Source organism: Carassius auratus, unplaced genomic scaffold (genome assembly GCF_003368295.1).
Source record: "Carassius auratus strain Wakin unplaced genomic scaffold, ASM336829v1 scaf_tig00000876, whole genome shotgun sequence".
Taxonomy (NCBI): Eukaryota; Metazoa; Chordata; class Actinopteri; order Cypriniformes; family Cyprinidae; genus Carassius; species Carassius auratus.
This window is the reverse complement of record NW_020523328.1, coordinates 1,041,546-1,054,957: the sequence shown is the minus strand read 5'-3', so window position 1 is coordinate 1,054,957 and position 13,412 is coordinate 1,041,546. Positions and strand designations below refer to the sequence as shown.

The following is a 13,412-nucleotide window of genomic DNA, read 5'->3' as shown; positions in this document are numbered from 1 at the left end:
CTGCTATTTGATATCATAAAATAGACTTATGCAGTGTTAAAAATTCTACATATGACAGTTATAGTCCGCTGAAAATGGGCGGTATAACCTCATACCGTGTCACTTATTTAAAAAAAAATAAAAAATCTATATATTGTACAAACTCGATATATTGCCCAGCCCAATAATCAGCTCTGTCAAATTAGCCAAACACTTAGTTTCAGCTCTTTGTCAATAATTGATTATGTTCTGTTGTCACTCGTTTTGTGTTTTTGGCTTATATGACGTCTCTATTTCCAAAATTTATCTCTCTCTGAAACCTACCTGTAACTTGTAGACTGAGATGTCAGTAGTTTGTTGTACCTGCCTTGTTCAGAGCTGATGTCTCTCACATTTGCTGAGGGTTTTCAAGGGTTTTTATCTGACAGGAGAGCCCTCAGCAACATATATCTATACACGTCATTTTCCGATAAGTCAAGGACTTAAGAGTCAAATACCTCTGTTCATTCAGTTAATGCTGGCTTTGAAACATTTACTTCACTACAAAGTGAGTGAGTGAGTGAGTAAATGAATGAACACATTTTTCAATCAATAAGTTACCAGTGATAACCATCATTACCAAGCAACTATCTTAGGAAATAGATGGTTTACCACATTTCACACCCATGTGCGCCTGCTCATCATGAGTCACTTATCCTTAATGTGATGTGACATACAGCCAAGTATGGTGACCCATACTCAGAATTAATGCTCTGCATTTAATCCATCCAAAGGGCACACACTCAGCAGTGAGCACACACACACCGTGAACACACACACGGAGCATAAATATAAATTAGTAGTCTTTCTCTTGGTCAGGTTGACCTTTGCAATGGTTGATGTTTGCAGATAAAGTCATTAAGCTGCTGTCTTAACAGCTGTGTGCGCTGTACATGAGAAAGTTTCTGTCTCATATATACTGGCAGTCTATTGAACACTGAAGACCAACGTCAGTTTAGTCTCTTTATTTAATATGTAAGGAGTGTTTTAATATGTTATACATTAATATTCATCTCTGTAATATTTAATCTGTTTTAAGTGTTAATGTAAACATGTTGATCTCTGTTTAAACTGATTGAAATATGTTATCAAGATAACGCTCTCTAGCTGACGACAGGTGAAGTTTTGACAAAATTGATTGTCTTGGAAGCATCAAACTAATCATTTTGCAAGGCAGCCATTGCTTTATAATAATATATAATTGTATGTTTATTTATTTAACCAACAGTGAAAAGAAAAATACTAGCTGTTCGAATGGGCCAGCAAATATATTTATATTAAATAAATAAAAGTTTATTGATTGGTTGATTGCATTTTTTTTATGCTGTTTATTTTATTATATTTTTTGGTCCGAAATGGCGAACAGAACAAATCTTTTTTGGTGAGTCCCGAATGTGCACTTCAGGCTTAGGTATGTTCAGGAAATAACTAATGCTATTGGTGATAAAATAAAAATAAAATGCTGATAGTTCAGGAATGTTCTTCATTGGTAATGACTGCATCAAAATATAACCTACATTTTAAGAAAAAAAGAACTCCTCAAGTGTTTTTATGTTTCCGTGCACCAATATCTTCAGTTCAGTTCAGTTTCTTTCTTCTATTCAGAGTTGTATTGGAAGGGGAGAAGGTGTGTGTGGTCAGAGAAAGCCAAAGCATCACTGCCCTCCCCTCTGTACCCCTTAACCAGCTCAACGCCCCCCTAAAGAATGGTTCAGTGCATTCCGTCAGCCTGGAGACCGGCTCCCCCTTTCACACAGTGGCTTTCAGAGTGACAGCTGCATTTGAATAAGAATCGCTCTCCATTCACCCCATTGCTGCGCTTAAGGTGGGGGAACCGTTTTCCATCCACTGATTGGCTTAAGCAGGTCCTTCTGTTTTTGTCCGGAAAGGCCAGTTGTGTCTGTACTTTTTTTTTTGTGCTCAACTTTACACACTTTTTACACACACACACCAGAATATCACACACAGCCAGCCTCAGCCTTTTTTGTCCCTCCAAGGGATCTTTCCTGAGAAATCCCTGTCCAGAGGATCTTTATGAGCTTATGAGCTTGCGTGAGTACTATATGTTTCTTGTATTTTACATGTAAGGATTTAGATAAAGAATCAGAGACTCTGCTGTGTTTTGGTTGGTATGTATGGATGAAGGTGATGTGCAGGTAATGCTGGTATTATCTGTTGCATTGCCAGACAGTTTTGGGTCTGTAAATCCAGTCTTCATCCTATTATTCCCTTTCTCTCTCGTCTTGTTGTGCTCTTTATCTGGGAGGCATCATTTCTTAGTATGCTATGATGGTCTAGTAATTATGTAATTTTTAATTTACTAAGTAAAATAATTTATAAATGACTTGTGCTTTTGTGGCTCTGTGCTTTGGATGTATTTGCTGATGTCAGTGAAAACAATTTCTATCACTAGAGTAGTTGAGTGAGTGTGACAGGGTTTTGAGGCAGTGAAATATGGAGTGGAAGCTGTGTGGGAAACAGAGGCTGTTGTATTGTGTGGTGAAGCTGACCTGTCACTCCTCTCACCCGCACACTGAAGAGCCTGTAGCCAGGGGCCAGGGGCCCGGCGCTCCTCGCTTCAGATCACACTCATGCTCCCGCCAGACAAAAGCTGGCTCCACTCTCACCTTAAGTGTTCAGTTTTAATTTGGTGAAATGTCTAGTTAAATTGCACTGCGTGTTATATACTATAGTGCTTTAAAATATATATTTTAAAGCAATGTATAAGTAATGCGTGAAAGTAAAGGAATAATTTAATTATTTTTATTATTCAATGTTTATTTATTTCCATGAAGATTATTTTACTATATTTGACAGGTGTGTGCTTTAGTACAGCATCACAAGTGACCATTACATTTTGAGTGTATGATTTTATAACTTAGATTGCTTTAATATATTAATACTTTTAATATTTATTATTAATGTTAATAATTAATTTAAATTGGTGCACTGACCTTAAATTCTGTTTTTAAGATCTGTTTTTTTATTGATTGTATAGTTAATGTAAACAAAAAGTAAAATTTCCTACACAATATGAAAACTTGAAAGTGCCTTTTAAATCATATTTGCAATTGTTTGTGTCCAGTGAATAATTACATTTTGTGAAAATTAGAACCTTTGATATTCAAAGCTATAATAAATACATTATAATGCTATATTTGAATACTAAGAAAACATTTTTCACAGTCACATGCTGTTGTTTTAAGTTCAGATCATGCAAAATTAAATGTAAAGAATTACGAATCATATAAAATAACTGTATGAATAACTTTAGCACCTAGTGGTACATTTTGGTTGTGAGTTGAACCACTTTAATATTTTTACTTTTTCTTATTTTTCTTTACATTTCAGGCTCCTGGAAATCAGCTGCCCATGATTGTTTGATTGCCCATGATTATGGCCAGATATTTCAGTGTTCTACTTATGGGTGAGTCACATGTTAAATTGAACAGAGATTTCTGCATATACTAGTTTTTGGTGGCCATATCTTTACCTTCCAGAAGTCAGATAAAAAGCTTAAGGTGGGATCATAAAGTGACTGATGACAACACTGACAATCCCATGTGATTATCAAAATCTGACTCTCCAGTGAGGTGAGCAGGGATAAACTTCTTAAACAAAGTTCAATCGCACAGCCCCCCACCCAGGCGGTCATTCACAGTAGCTCCCACAAGAGCCCTTTTCAACACAAAACAATCTAGACTTAGGCAAACAAAAACATAACCAACCTTTTACCCCTCTCCTTTAGCATCAGTGCCTGGCCTTTCTCTCTCTGAAGAGAAGTAATCAGAGGCATTGTGTATGCTTGTCCTTGTGTCCTTTGTGTTTCATAATGAAAGGTATATGCATTATGGAGAGGAAACCATACACCTGCAGCGAACTCTGCTAAGCAAGAAAAGGAAAAGTTCTGTCAATGTTTGCACTGCACTGAGAGATCACAAATTTCTGTAACAACCACCATAAACATGCACATAAGAGTGAATTTTTAATTAGTTGTGATGCTTTAGAGTTTAGCATTAGGTGCCATTCACACTAATTCACACACTCGTTCCCTGAAGGAGGTAATGGAGACGTCATGTCGACTGATGTTAGGGGTCTCACTTGGGAGCCCCAATTGCCTCTGAGCTTTAGAAGAAAAGACCAATGAGAATTGGTGTGTGGAATTTGCATGCCAAGCCACTCCTCTGTACATACGGGTATATCAGTGTTGTGGATCAAATGGCCCATGGTGGCAGTGGGGTTATGGTATGTTCAGGCGTATGTTATAGGCAACGAACACAGGTGCTTTGTATTGATGGCATTGAATGCACTTAGATTATTGGCCTGTCGCGATAGTCGATAAATCAATTAATCGAACAATAAAAAATTTGGCCACAATAATTTTTTTATTTTTTTTTTATTTAAGAAATGTAACCTGTCACGATGTGTGGTTAGTCTGGAGCGTAGCCTGTGGACAACCCGCGGCAGAAAACATCCTCTCCGAAGGCACAGGTGTCCCGGGAATGAAGAGATAATGTTAATAACGTAGTTACGTAAATATGAGCATCCCTAACTGTCATATAAACATAATATAACATACAAAATTAATTAATTTTAAGACACACTCTGAATCTGCCATAAAATAAATTAAAGTTTAAAGATCTTTGAAAAGGTTTACCTACGTTATAATGCCATTATCATTATATTAGTTAAAACTAGTCTTACGACAACAATATTATCATTTATCATGATAATTTCCGGGACAATTTATCATCCAGCAAAATTTGTTATCGTGACATCCCTATTTAGATAACGTGATGAAATCCTGAGGCCCATTGTTGTGCCATTCATCCATGACCATTACCTCATGCTGCAGCATGATAATGCATGGCCCCATGTTGCAAGAATCTGTACACAATTCCTGGAAGCTGAAAACATCCCAGTTCTTGCATGGCCAGCATACTCACCGGACTTGTCACCCATTGAGCATGTTTGAGATGCTCTGGATCAGCGTATACGACAGCATGTTCCAGTTCCTGCCAATATACAGCAACTTCACAGAGCCATTGAAGAGGAGTGGACCAACATTCTACAGGCCACAATCAACAACCTGATCATCTCTATGCGGAGGAGAGGTATTGCACTGCCTGAGGCAAATGGTGGTCTTACAGATTTAGACAGATTTGTCAAAAGTATTTAAGAGAAATAGGCTTTTTGTGTACATAGAAAAAGTCTTAGATCTTAGAGTTCAGCTTATGAAAAATGGGGGCAAAAACTAAAGTGTTACGTTTATAATTTTGTTCAGTGTAGTTTGGCTTTTAAATGCATCTATAGGCCTATAGTTTTAATTTCACTGCCCTAGATCTCACGTTTTTAAAAGTAAAAAGAAAAAAGTTATTGGCATTCATTTAGTGCAAACATGCTTTCTTTTGGGTTAATTAGACTTTGAATAATTTCAGTGCTGTTTGTCTGCTGCACATTGCACCCCTGGGAACCAGGTGATGAATGTTTTAATAGTTAAGTGAGGCGTTTAAGTGCTTTTTAGCTCTAATTTGATGGGCTAACAGTTTTAACACATACAGTACTTCTGACAGGTAGACCTGGTGTTCATGCAGAGGATGCAAATTTAAATCCAGTCTCTTTGACTCTCTTCTAGTATATGCACTGAATCAAAAGAGAGAATGAAAACTGAACAAGACTTAGAGAAGTAGAGAATAAGAGTGGAGAGCAGAATTTCATTATCAAGGGTGCTTGACTGGGAATGAAATGAGAGCAGTGCTGAGGATGGCCATTAGTTTTGACATGTGAGGGAGAGGGGGATCAACACGCTCAATTTGGCCCATTATTCTCATTGTAGCACAGCACAATTATCAGTTCATTTATTGTTTTATCAGGATCCTTATATGCTCAATCTTTAGTTATTTAGCTAGATGACTAAATATATATTCCCTGTTGAAAGTACTTCACTTAAAATATTAAATGACTTAAATGATTTAAATGGATGGAAAATGGAAAAACACTGTAATATTGGCACTGTTCCAAACCCTAGTGAGCTGCCTATCCAGATGGCATGTTTAGACATCATACTGTAGGTCCGCTCCCAATGTGAGGCTGCTCTGAACAGTAAAATGATGCTGCTTTAGTTGGAGCCATAGCTCGTAGTTTTGAGCTGCACCCAAAATTGAATCCATATGAGAAGGTGCACAAACTTTTCAGCTTTTAAAAAAAGGTATTCTATGTAGTGTGAAACGATAACAGTCACAGGTGTGTGATTTCCATACATGGCTCTTTAAAAGACATTTTAAGTAGTGGCTGGGAATTTGGGATCAATGAAGGAGTTTTAAAAACATAAAACATCCAGTAGATTCTTATGGTTTACCAGTAGAACCTATTTAAATGAATAGTTCACCCAAAAATGAAAATTCTGTCATTAATTACTGACTTTCATGTAATTCCTAACCCATAAAACCTTTGTTCATTTTTGGAACACAAATTAAGATATTATTGATGAAATCCGAGAGCTTTCTGACCCTCCATAGACAGCAGTATAATTACCACATTCAAGACCCTGAAAGGTAGTAAGGACATCATTAAAATAGTTTTACGCTACTACATGCGCAGATCTCAACAGCTCAGGTGAGTTGTAGTTTGCTTGGTTGTGGCCACAAATGGGTTGAAATTTGAGTAGGATGAATTTCATAAAAGATCCGACAACCTTGGGGTTTGGGCCATACAATTTACAGGAGTTTTCCAGGAGAAATAACAAAATGGGAGGGAGCGGTAGATGGGTGTGAAATATCGGAGACTTCCTGAAAAAATGGGAGTGTTGACAGGTATGGTGTAACAACCAATCACAATTTTTTTTTTTTTTTTTTTAAGAATCATATTTTATTTGTAATCTGAATGGCATGTCGCAGGCCAGTGTAAAAAGCTGAATGAGAGGGAGTTTGTTTATTCGCTTGCTTCCTTCATTCCATAAAGGGCAAAGGTAGGCTATAAATTTATAACGGACGATGAACACCTGAACAAATTTATCCACTGCTTCCCAAGAATTCAAATGCCAATCATCACAGATAACATGGACTTGTGTTTTACAGTATTTTCTTCTGGCACATAATCAAATATTGGGCTCTGTGCCGACTTGACTCTCTGTACTTGATGTAGGTCAGTGAGACTTTGTGTTAATGATTGTACAAGGAATATGATCAAGGTGTGTGACCGTGTGCCATTGTAATGGAATGTCTGTCTTACAGCATGTGTACTTTGTGAACTCTGGCCTATTTTGGAATAAACTGCATATAGACTTAATCTATAGGTCTGCCAGGTTTAGGGTGCATTGCTTAAGCCTGCTTTAAATCAGTTCGATCTGGATATGGGGGGATAATCTAATTATGATCTGTCAAGTTTTCAGTTGTGATTGTTCGATTTAAACAACAATAGCTGCCTTGTTTTGTCTGTACCTGTAGGTTCACTATCAGATTTTTTTTCACATTCCATTTCAGGGTTTGCCTTTGCTAGACCACCTATTATTCCTGAATCACAATCCACAAGTCCACTTATTAATTTAGGAATCATAGCATTATAATATAATGAATAGGAAATACATATTCATATTGAGCACAAATACATATCTAATACTGACCAATAATTTTTAAAAAGTTAAAAAAAATCTCTAATATGGTCAGAAAACTGAAATAGCACTAATATATCATGTATCCCTAGTCTTAGAGCTTATAGTAGTCATAAGCATAGTCAGATTGTTTGGAGACACATTAGTCTCTTTTGTGGTGGTCTCAGCCTCCTCATGACAAGCAGTTCAGCACATGCGGTGGCTTGTTGACGAATGTTTGTAGAATGCCATTCCTTAGCTACAGATGGGCATTTTGTAAGACCAGTGTGAGATACTTTTACACCTGGAATTTTTCTCTTAATGAATGATATTTTCCTGGCTTGGCATTCCTGTACTGTCGTCACTTTGCAGATGCTCATCTGCTTCTGGAACCGTTTTTGTGTCTTCAGCCAGATGTTTAGCTTGTATCTGTGTGTTTTGTACATGTGGCATGTAGGTAAAAAGGTGTGCGGTAGCTAATGTAGTTTGTGGGTGATTAACTTAAAAGATGATTGTTTGTTATCCTGTTTACAGCCATATTGATAAACGGTGTGTACTCGTGATGATTAGTTACATGATTCTTTAATATTTTTAATAGTTTTTAGCTTTATTTTTCATTTTTCATTTAAATGTTACTTTTTGGAATTTTATTGTATGCATTTGTCATTTTTATTTCCTTTAATTTTAAAATGTGTATAGCTAGTATTTATACAATATTAGCTTTTAGTTTTGGATCTGTTTTAGTTGTTTTAATACTACAATTGATAGCTTCTGTTGTCCTCATTTGTAAGTCGCTTTGGCTAAAAGCATCTGATAAATGATTAAATATTAATATTTCATGAATTTCATAAATATTATGTAATCATTCCATGGATGATTCACAATTCACAAATGTCAAAAATCGATTTTCTATTTCTGAATGTTAAAGGTGACATATCATGAAAATCTGACTTTGGCAGGTTTTAAGTGCTATAGTCAGGTCCCAGGTCCACCTACCAACTAAGGAAACATGAAAAAGATTAACCCAGTAACAGTTAATAACGGCAAGTATCTGAAAAAAAAATCAGATTTTGCTGATTTTGACACCGGTGTACCGGTTCCAATGCTATGGCGAAAGTTTAAGCAAAACATGCTAATTGTTCTGTCATTTGCTGCACAGACGAGCACAGAACGCTATTTAGAGTCCCAGCCTCATAGCAGACAAGAGAGCAGTGGAATTTTCGATTTAGTTACTGTATAGCTGCTGCCACACAGATCTAAAATAAACATGCAATTTATTTCCCAGCTGTTTGTGTAACTTTTGTGTTTTTAATGTAAACTTGTGTGTGAATGAGAACTTAGCTTACTACTCACATACTGTGACAGTCTTTAACAGCGTTATGGCTCCATCAAGGTTTTGTTCAATTCTCTATGTTGCCAACTCACTCCGTTGCTAACTCACAGTGTTTAGTCCCTTTCACACGGGACGCAGCAAGAGGTGAAACCGTGCTGCAGCGTGGATAAACACAAGCATTGCCTAGCTCTGATGGTAGCGTTGGAGCCGTAATGCTCCACTGACGTGTGCAGTTAAGGTATAATAAATGCATGATAGTGCATGTGAAAGAAGCACCGTCTGCATTACCAGCTAGCGTATGGAAGCACTTTGGCTTCTGGCTGGTAGGGGAAAGACCCTGGAAAAGAGCCACACTATATGCAAGTTGTGTCAAGCCAAACTAAAATATTGTGGAAACACAACAATTATGAGAAACCATATTACAGAATATGGTTAAATATGTATTATTTACTACAAGTAAACGTGTTTCATTTTTCATTGGCTCTTTGTAACATTGTTGTTGACTTGCCAAATCACTTCCATTTGTTTCATTAATAAAATATTGGAAGTAAATTCATCATGGGTCATTCCAGATACTCTGCTTTAATAGTCAGACAGTAAGAAAAAAATGTATCTGTATTCAAACAAAAGATGCATTGATAATCGCTTTAACATCACATCGCAGCCCTCTGAATCAAATCAAATCACGAGGTGCATAGAGATTCCCACCCCTATCACCAATACCGATCTTTTAAAAGTCTAAATGTTTCAAGTGTCTGACAGAAACGTTATGCCCCTCAGCATATACTGTTAATATGTGTCAGAACACTGGCATGACAGGACAAAAACAATAAAACACATTACAAACTGAGTAAGAAGTGGCAGACTGTCTTGGCAAAGAGTGAAGAATGGCCAGTGGCTTGAGTAAGGCCGGGGGATTCGATGAAGGAGCAGCCGGGGTTGCGGCAACCACATATAAACAGCAACACAGCAAGTCAAGGGTCAAGAGCAAACACTGATCTCCATGATGGTGGCACCCATTTTAACAAAAAAAACATCAACATCTCATCCTCTGTAGTTCTCAGCAACAGCAGGTGTTCATCACTAATGCGCAATCATTTAATTAGTCACTTAATTATCTCATTAACTTTAACTATTTGAGGACTTAGGATTTGAACTGAGACTTGCTTGTGACTTGAAAGGAATGACTTGGTTCCTCCTCCGGTGAAATCAGCTGTCTGAGTTCATGGGTGGAATAAAGATATGGCAGGTCTTTTACTTTCTGACCCCTGGACTTTACACTTCTGCCAAACCGCTGGGTCAAAATAACCCAACCACTGGGTTTGTCCCTTTTTAACCCAGTGCTGGGTTATATTTAACCCAGCATTTTTTAGAGTGTATAGGGGGCATGTCAGAGTCTTACATTTGATAAAGAATATCTCTTTGGATTTGAGACTTTAGTCTTTGCAACTTTACAGATCTTCTTTATGCACCAAAAGCTTGTAACACTCCAAAAAGAGAAATGAAAAAATGTAAATCGTATCATATGACCCCTTATTATATAAAATTATAGTGTATTTAGGCATCCACCGTGACACTTGCTGTGAGAAATACTGCAAGCAGAGTGATACAAACAGTTCTGTTATTACTCTAATGTAACACTGCTGGAAAAGACTCTCAGCCAATCAGATTCATGAACCATAAATAACTTATATAAATATATATAAATAATATGAATCTGTTTACTGTATTAAATTGCAAGAAAATCATGGAGCTTGAAATTACTTTGTGGTTACAAATTGTACTGTTTTCATTTTTTTTTTAATCTCAAATATGGCCTTAAACTATTAGATTGCAGTGCTTGTTTTTTATGTCTTTAATTGTAGTCAGTTGGTCTGCTGAAAGATTTTAGAGGGAGTAATCCACTGCATATACATATCATCCATTTTTCTATATGTGATGCCTATGTATCTATCTTTCCCTCTATCAGTCTTTTCCACATTTGTGCTGACACTTTAAAGGAGAAAAAGAATGTGTAGAGACTCAATGACAGACTATGGCAAAACAGCCAAAACCTATTCTTGCCTACCACTCAAATCCACAAACACACACTCATAAAGTCACGTTTTGCCCTTGCTAGTCAGAACATGAAAAGTCATGAAGAAAATGTGTTAAATGCATCCTTTACCTCAGAGAATCTAGCTGTTATGAGGGATGCAGCAGCGTCAGTTCTTATAAGCCAGAAAACTCTTTGTAGAGAAATGGTATTTTCTGGTGTGTTTGACCTGTAAAGACAGAAGCACACTCTGTGCTTATGAAAGTTTCTCAGACACCTGTCCTGTAATTAGCAACCTGAACCTCAACAGATTGTCTTTGAAATATCCCCATCTACTAAGAAAACTAGCGAGATTGCGAACAAAAGGTATTTGCGGAACATATATATACATATTAATATTTTATCGAGTCCTAGTGGTTTTCAGATGTTTAGCTGCATACATATAGCACAATTGTTTACCCAGGGAGAGTCTGATGTGTAAGGACACACATTCCAAAGATCAGTACCTTTATTCCTTCATGTGGAATTTTACAGTACGTGAGTTAACCATAAAGCCTTTCAATGCTCTCACACACTGTTAAGCACATTGACGCAATCAAATGGAATTTATGGTGCTTGTTTGCGTTTTTTTTAAACTGAGAAGGGGCCAGGTTTTGATACTGTTATGAACTTTGTAGGCTTATCTGCACTCTTGTGCAAAAAACAATGTTGGGTAATTGAATGATTTACTGATTATATTCCTAGTGATATATTCAAGTATCGCCAAGCAATATATTAAACAGCTAAATATAACTTTACCTACAGTACACATAGAGCACTGCAACCAGTCTCAGTTGCATGGTTATTTATTTAATTGCAAAATCTAAACTATATAATATTCAGCTTGTTTTGTCAAAAAAGTAAGAAAAAAAAATAAATTTACTGTCCAGCTCTAAACTGCTAAATGTGACTATAATGAGGATCACATTTGTGTTATGGCTGAGAACTGATAAATGTTTGATATGAAAAAATTATTTTGAGTCAGCAGTGTGTTCAAAAATTTGCACTGAGGGGCCCAAAGATTGACCAGGACATTGGTTTTCCAAAATGCTTCTAGCCCCTGACTGTTGAGACCTGTCTGTTGTAATTATAAAGCAATGTTAAGAGGGTCAAACACATTGAGATGTACGGTCACATGATTATTGCCATTCTCTTCCTGCCACATCCTAACCCATTATGAGCTGGTATATTTTGAGGGTGCGGTTACATGCTAGTCCTCTGTAATGATAGTTCCACAAAGTTAGAGATGAATGTTCGAAATCCATGTAAGACCTCCCACACATCTGGATTTGACAATGTCTGATAACCCTATGATAAACTCTGGATTTTAAAAAGGCAAACACAGTGCATTTGGAGATGTCCCTTTGCAGAGGTAACCATGTGGAACAAAGCCAGTCATTTTCCTGACTCAATGAGAAACTAAACCCACAGTCTTTGATTCTGCCGCCTGGGTGGGACCATGAGCCCCATGAGGTCATCAAACAGAAGCCGCGTTGCTTGTATGCCGTGCCATCCAATCATTGCCTGTCATGGGGAAAGAAAACTAGCATGGGTCAGGAAAAACTGATAAATGAGTTTTCACATTATCTTAATGTGGATCAGTTGCATTCACCACTTCCTTAAAAGCTGCATTCTAGTCACAAAACTGTGGGAGATTTGGTCATCTTAAGTGAAATTTGTAGTGAATAATGTATTTGTTAATATGTCCACAAGGCAGATAAGGAGTATATGTATAAGATGTCACTTCACCGCAAGTGGAAAAGGAAATTCACCTACAAGTCATTATGTACCACCTGCAAAAGTTTACATACAGTACCTGTGTCAAGCGCAACAATAAAGTCTGTAGGAAAAGTAAACTCTGCTTGGGGACTCAAAATACGCAGCTAATGACAGACACGTCCTCTCTGTTTTTTTTCTAAAGTTCTTCCAGTTGTGGCTCAGGAGCTGCCCTCTGCCCCACACGGCTGCATGGACGGCAGCTGTTATCCGGCGACGGGAAACCTTCTGATTGGCCGAGCTATTAACCTGACCGCCACCTCTACCTGTGGCCTTGATGGGCCTGAGCCATACTGCATTGTCAGTCATTTGCAGGTACAGCCAACGTTATTCCTGAACTGTTCTTTCTCTTTCATATAGACACAGAAACATGATCTCATGCTGTGTAAACCATGCTCTCTACTCCTGCATGTACGGCCTTGCCCTGTGCTCACGGAAATTATTGTCATATGATGATGGATTTGCTTGTGCACACCGCCCCTTTAGAAGTTTTTATTTATTTATTTATTTATGTAAGATAAATTTGTGTAATTGAAAACTTACCATTCATCAAAATATCACTGCATTTCAACACAGTTAAACGTCATGCCAGGGATTTTCCGTTGACTTCTGTTGTTGCCAAT

At 37.3% G+C, this 13,412-nt stretch overlaps 1 protein-coding gene across 1 annotated transcript in view; it reads left to right on the top strand.

Moving 5' to 3' along the window:
* Positions 1 to 1,612: 1,612 nt before the first annotated feature.
* The window catches only part of lamb2l (laminin, beta 2-like), a 38,598-nt gene continuing 26,798 nt past the window's right edge, over positions 1,613 to 13,412 (top strand). Inside the window, exons 1-3 of the mRNA XM_026242173.1 lie at positions 1,613 to 2,070; positions 3,370 to 3,445; positions 12,935 to 13,104. Coding sequence (XP_026097958.1) covers positions 3,409 to 3,445; positions 12,935 to 13,104 — 207 coding nt within the window. The 5' untranslated portion in view covers positions 1,613 to 2,070; positions 3,370 to 3,408. The remainder of the gene's footprint in view (positions 2,071 to 3,369; positions 3,446 to 12,934; positions 13,105 to 13,412) is intronic.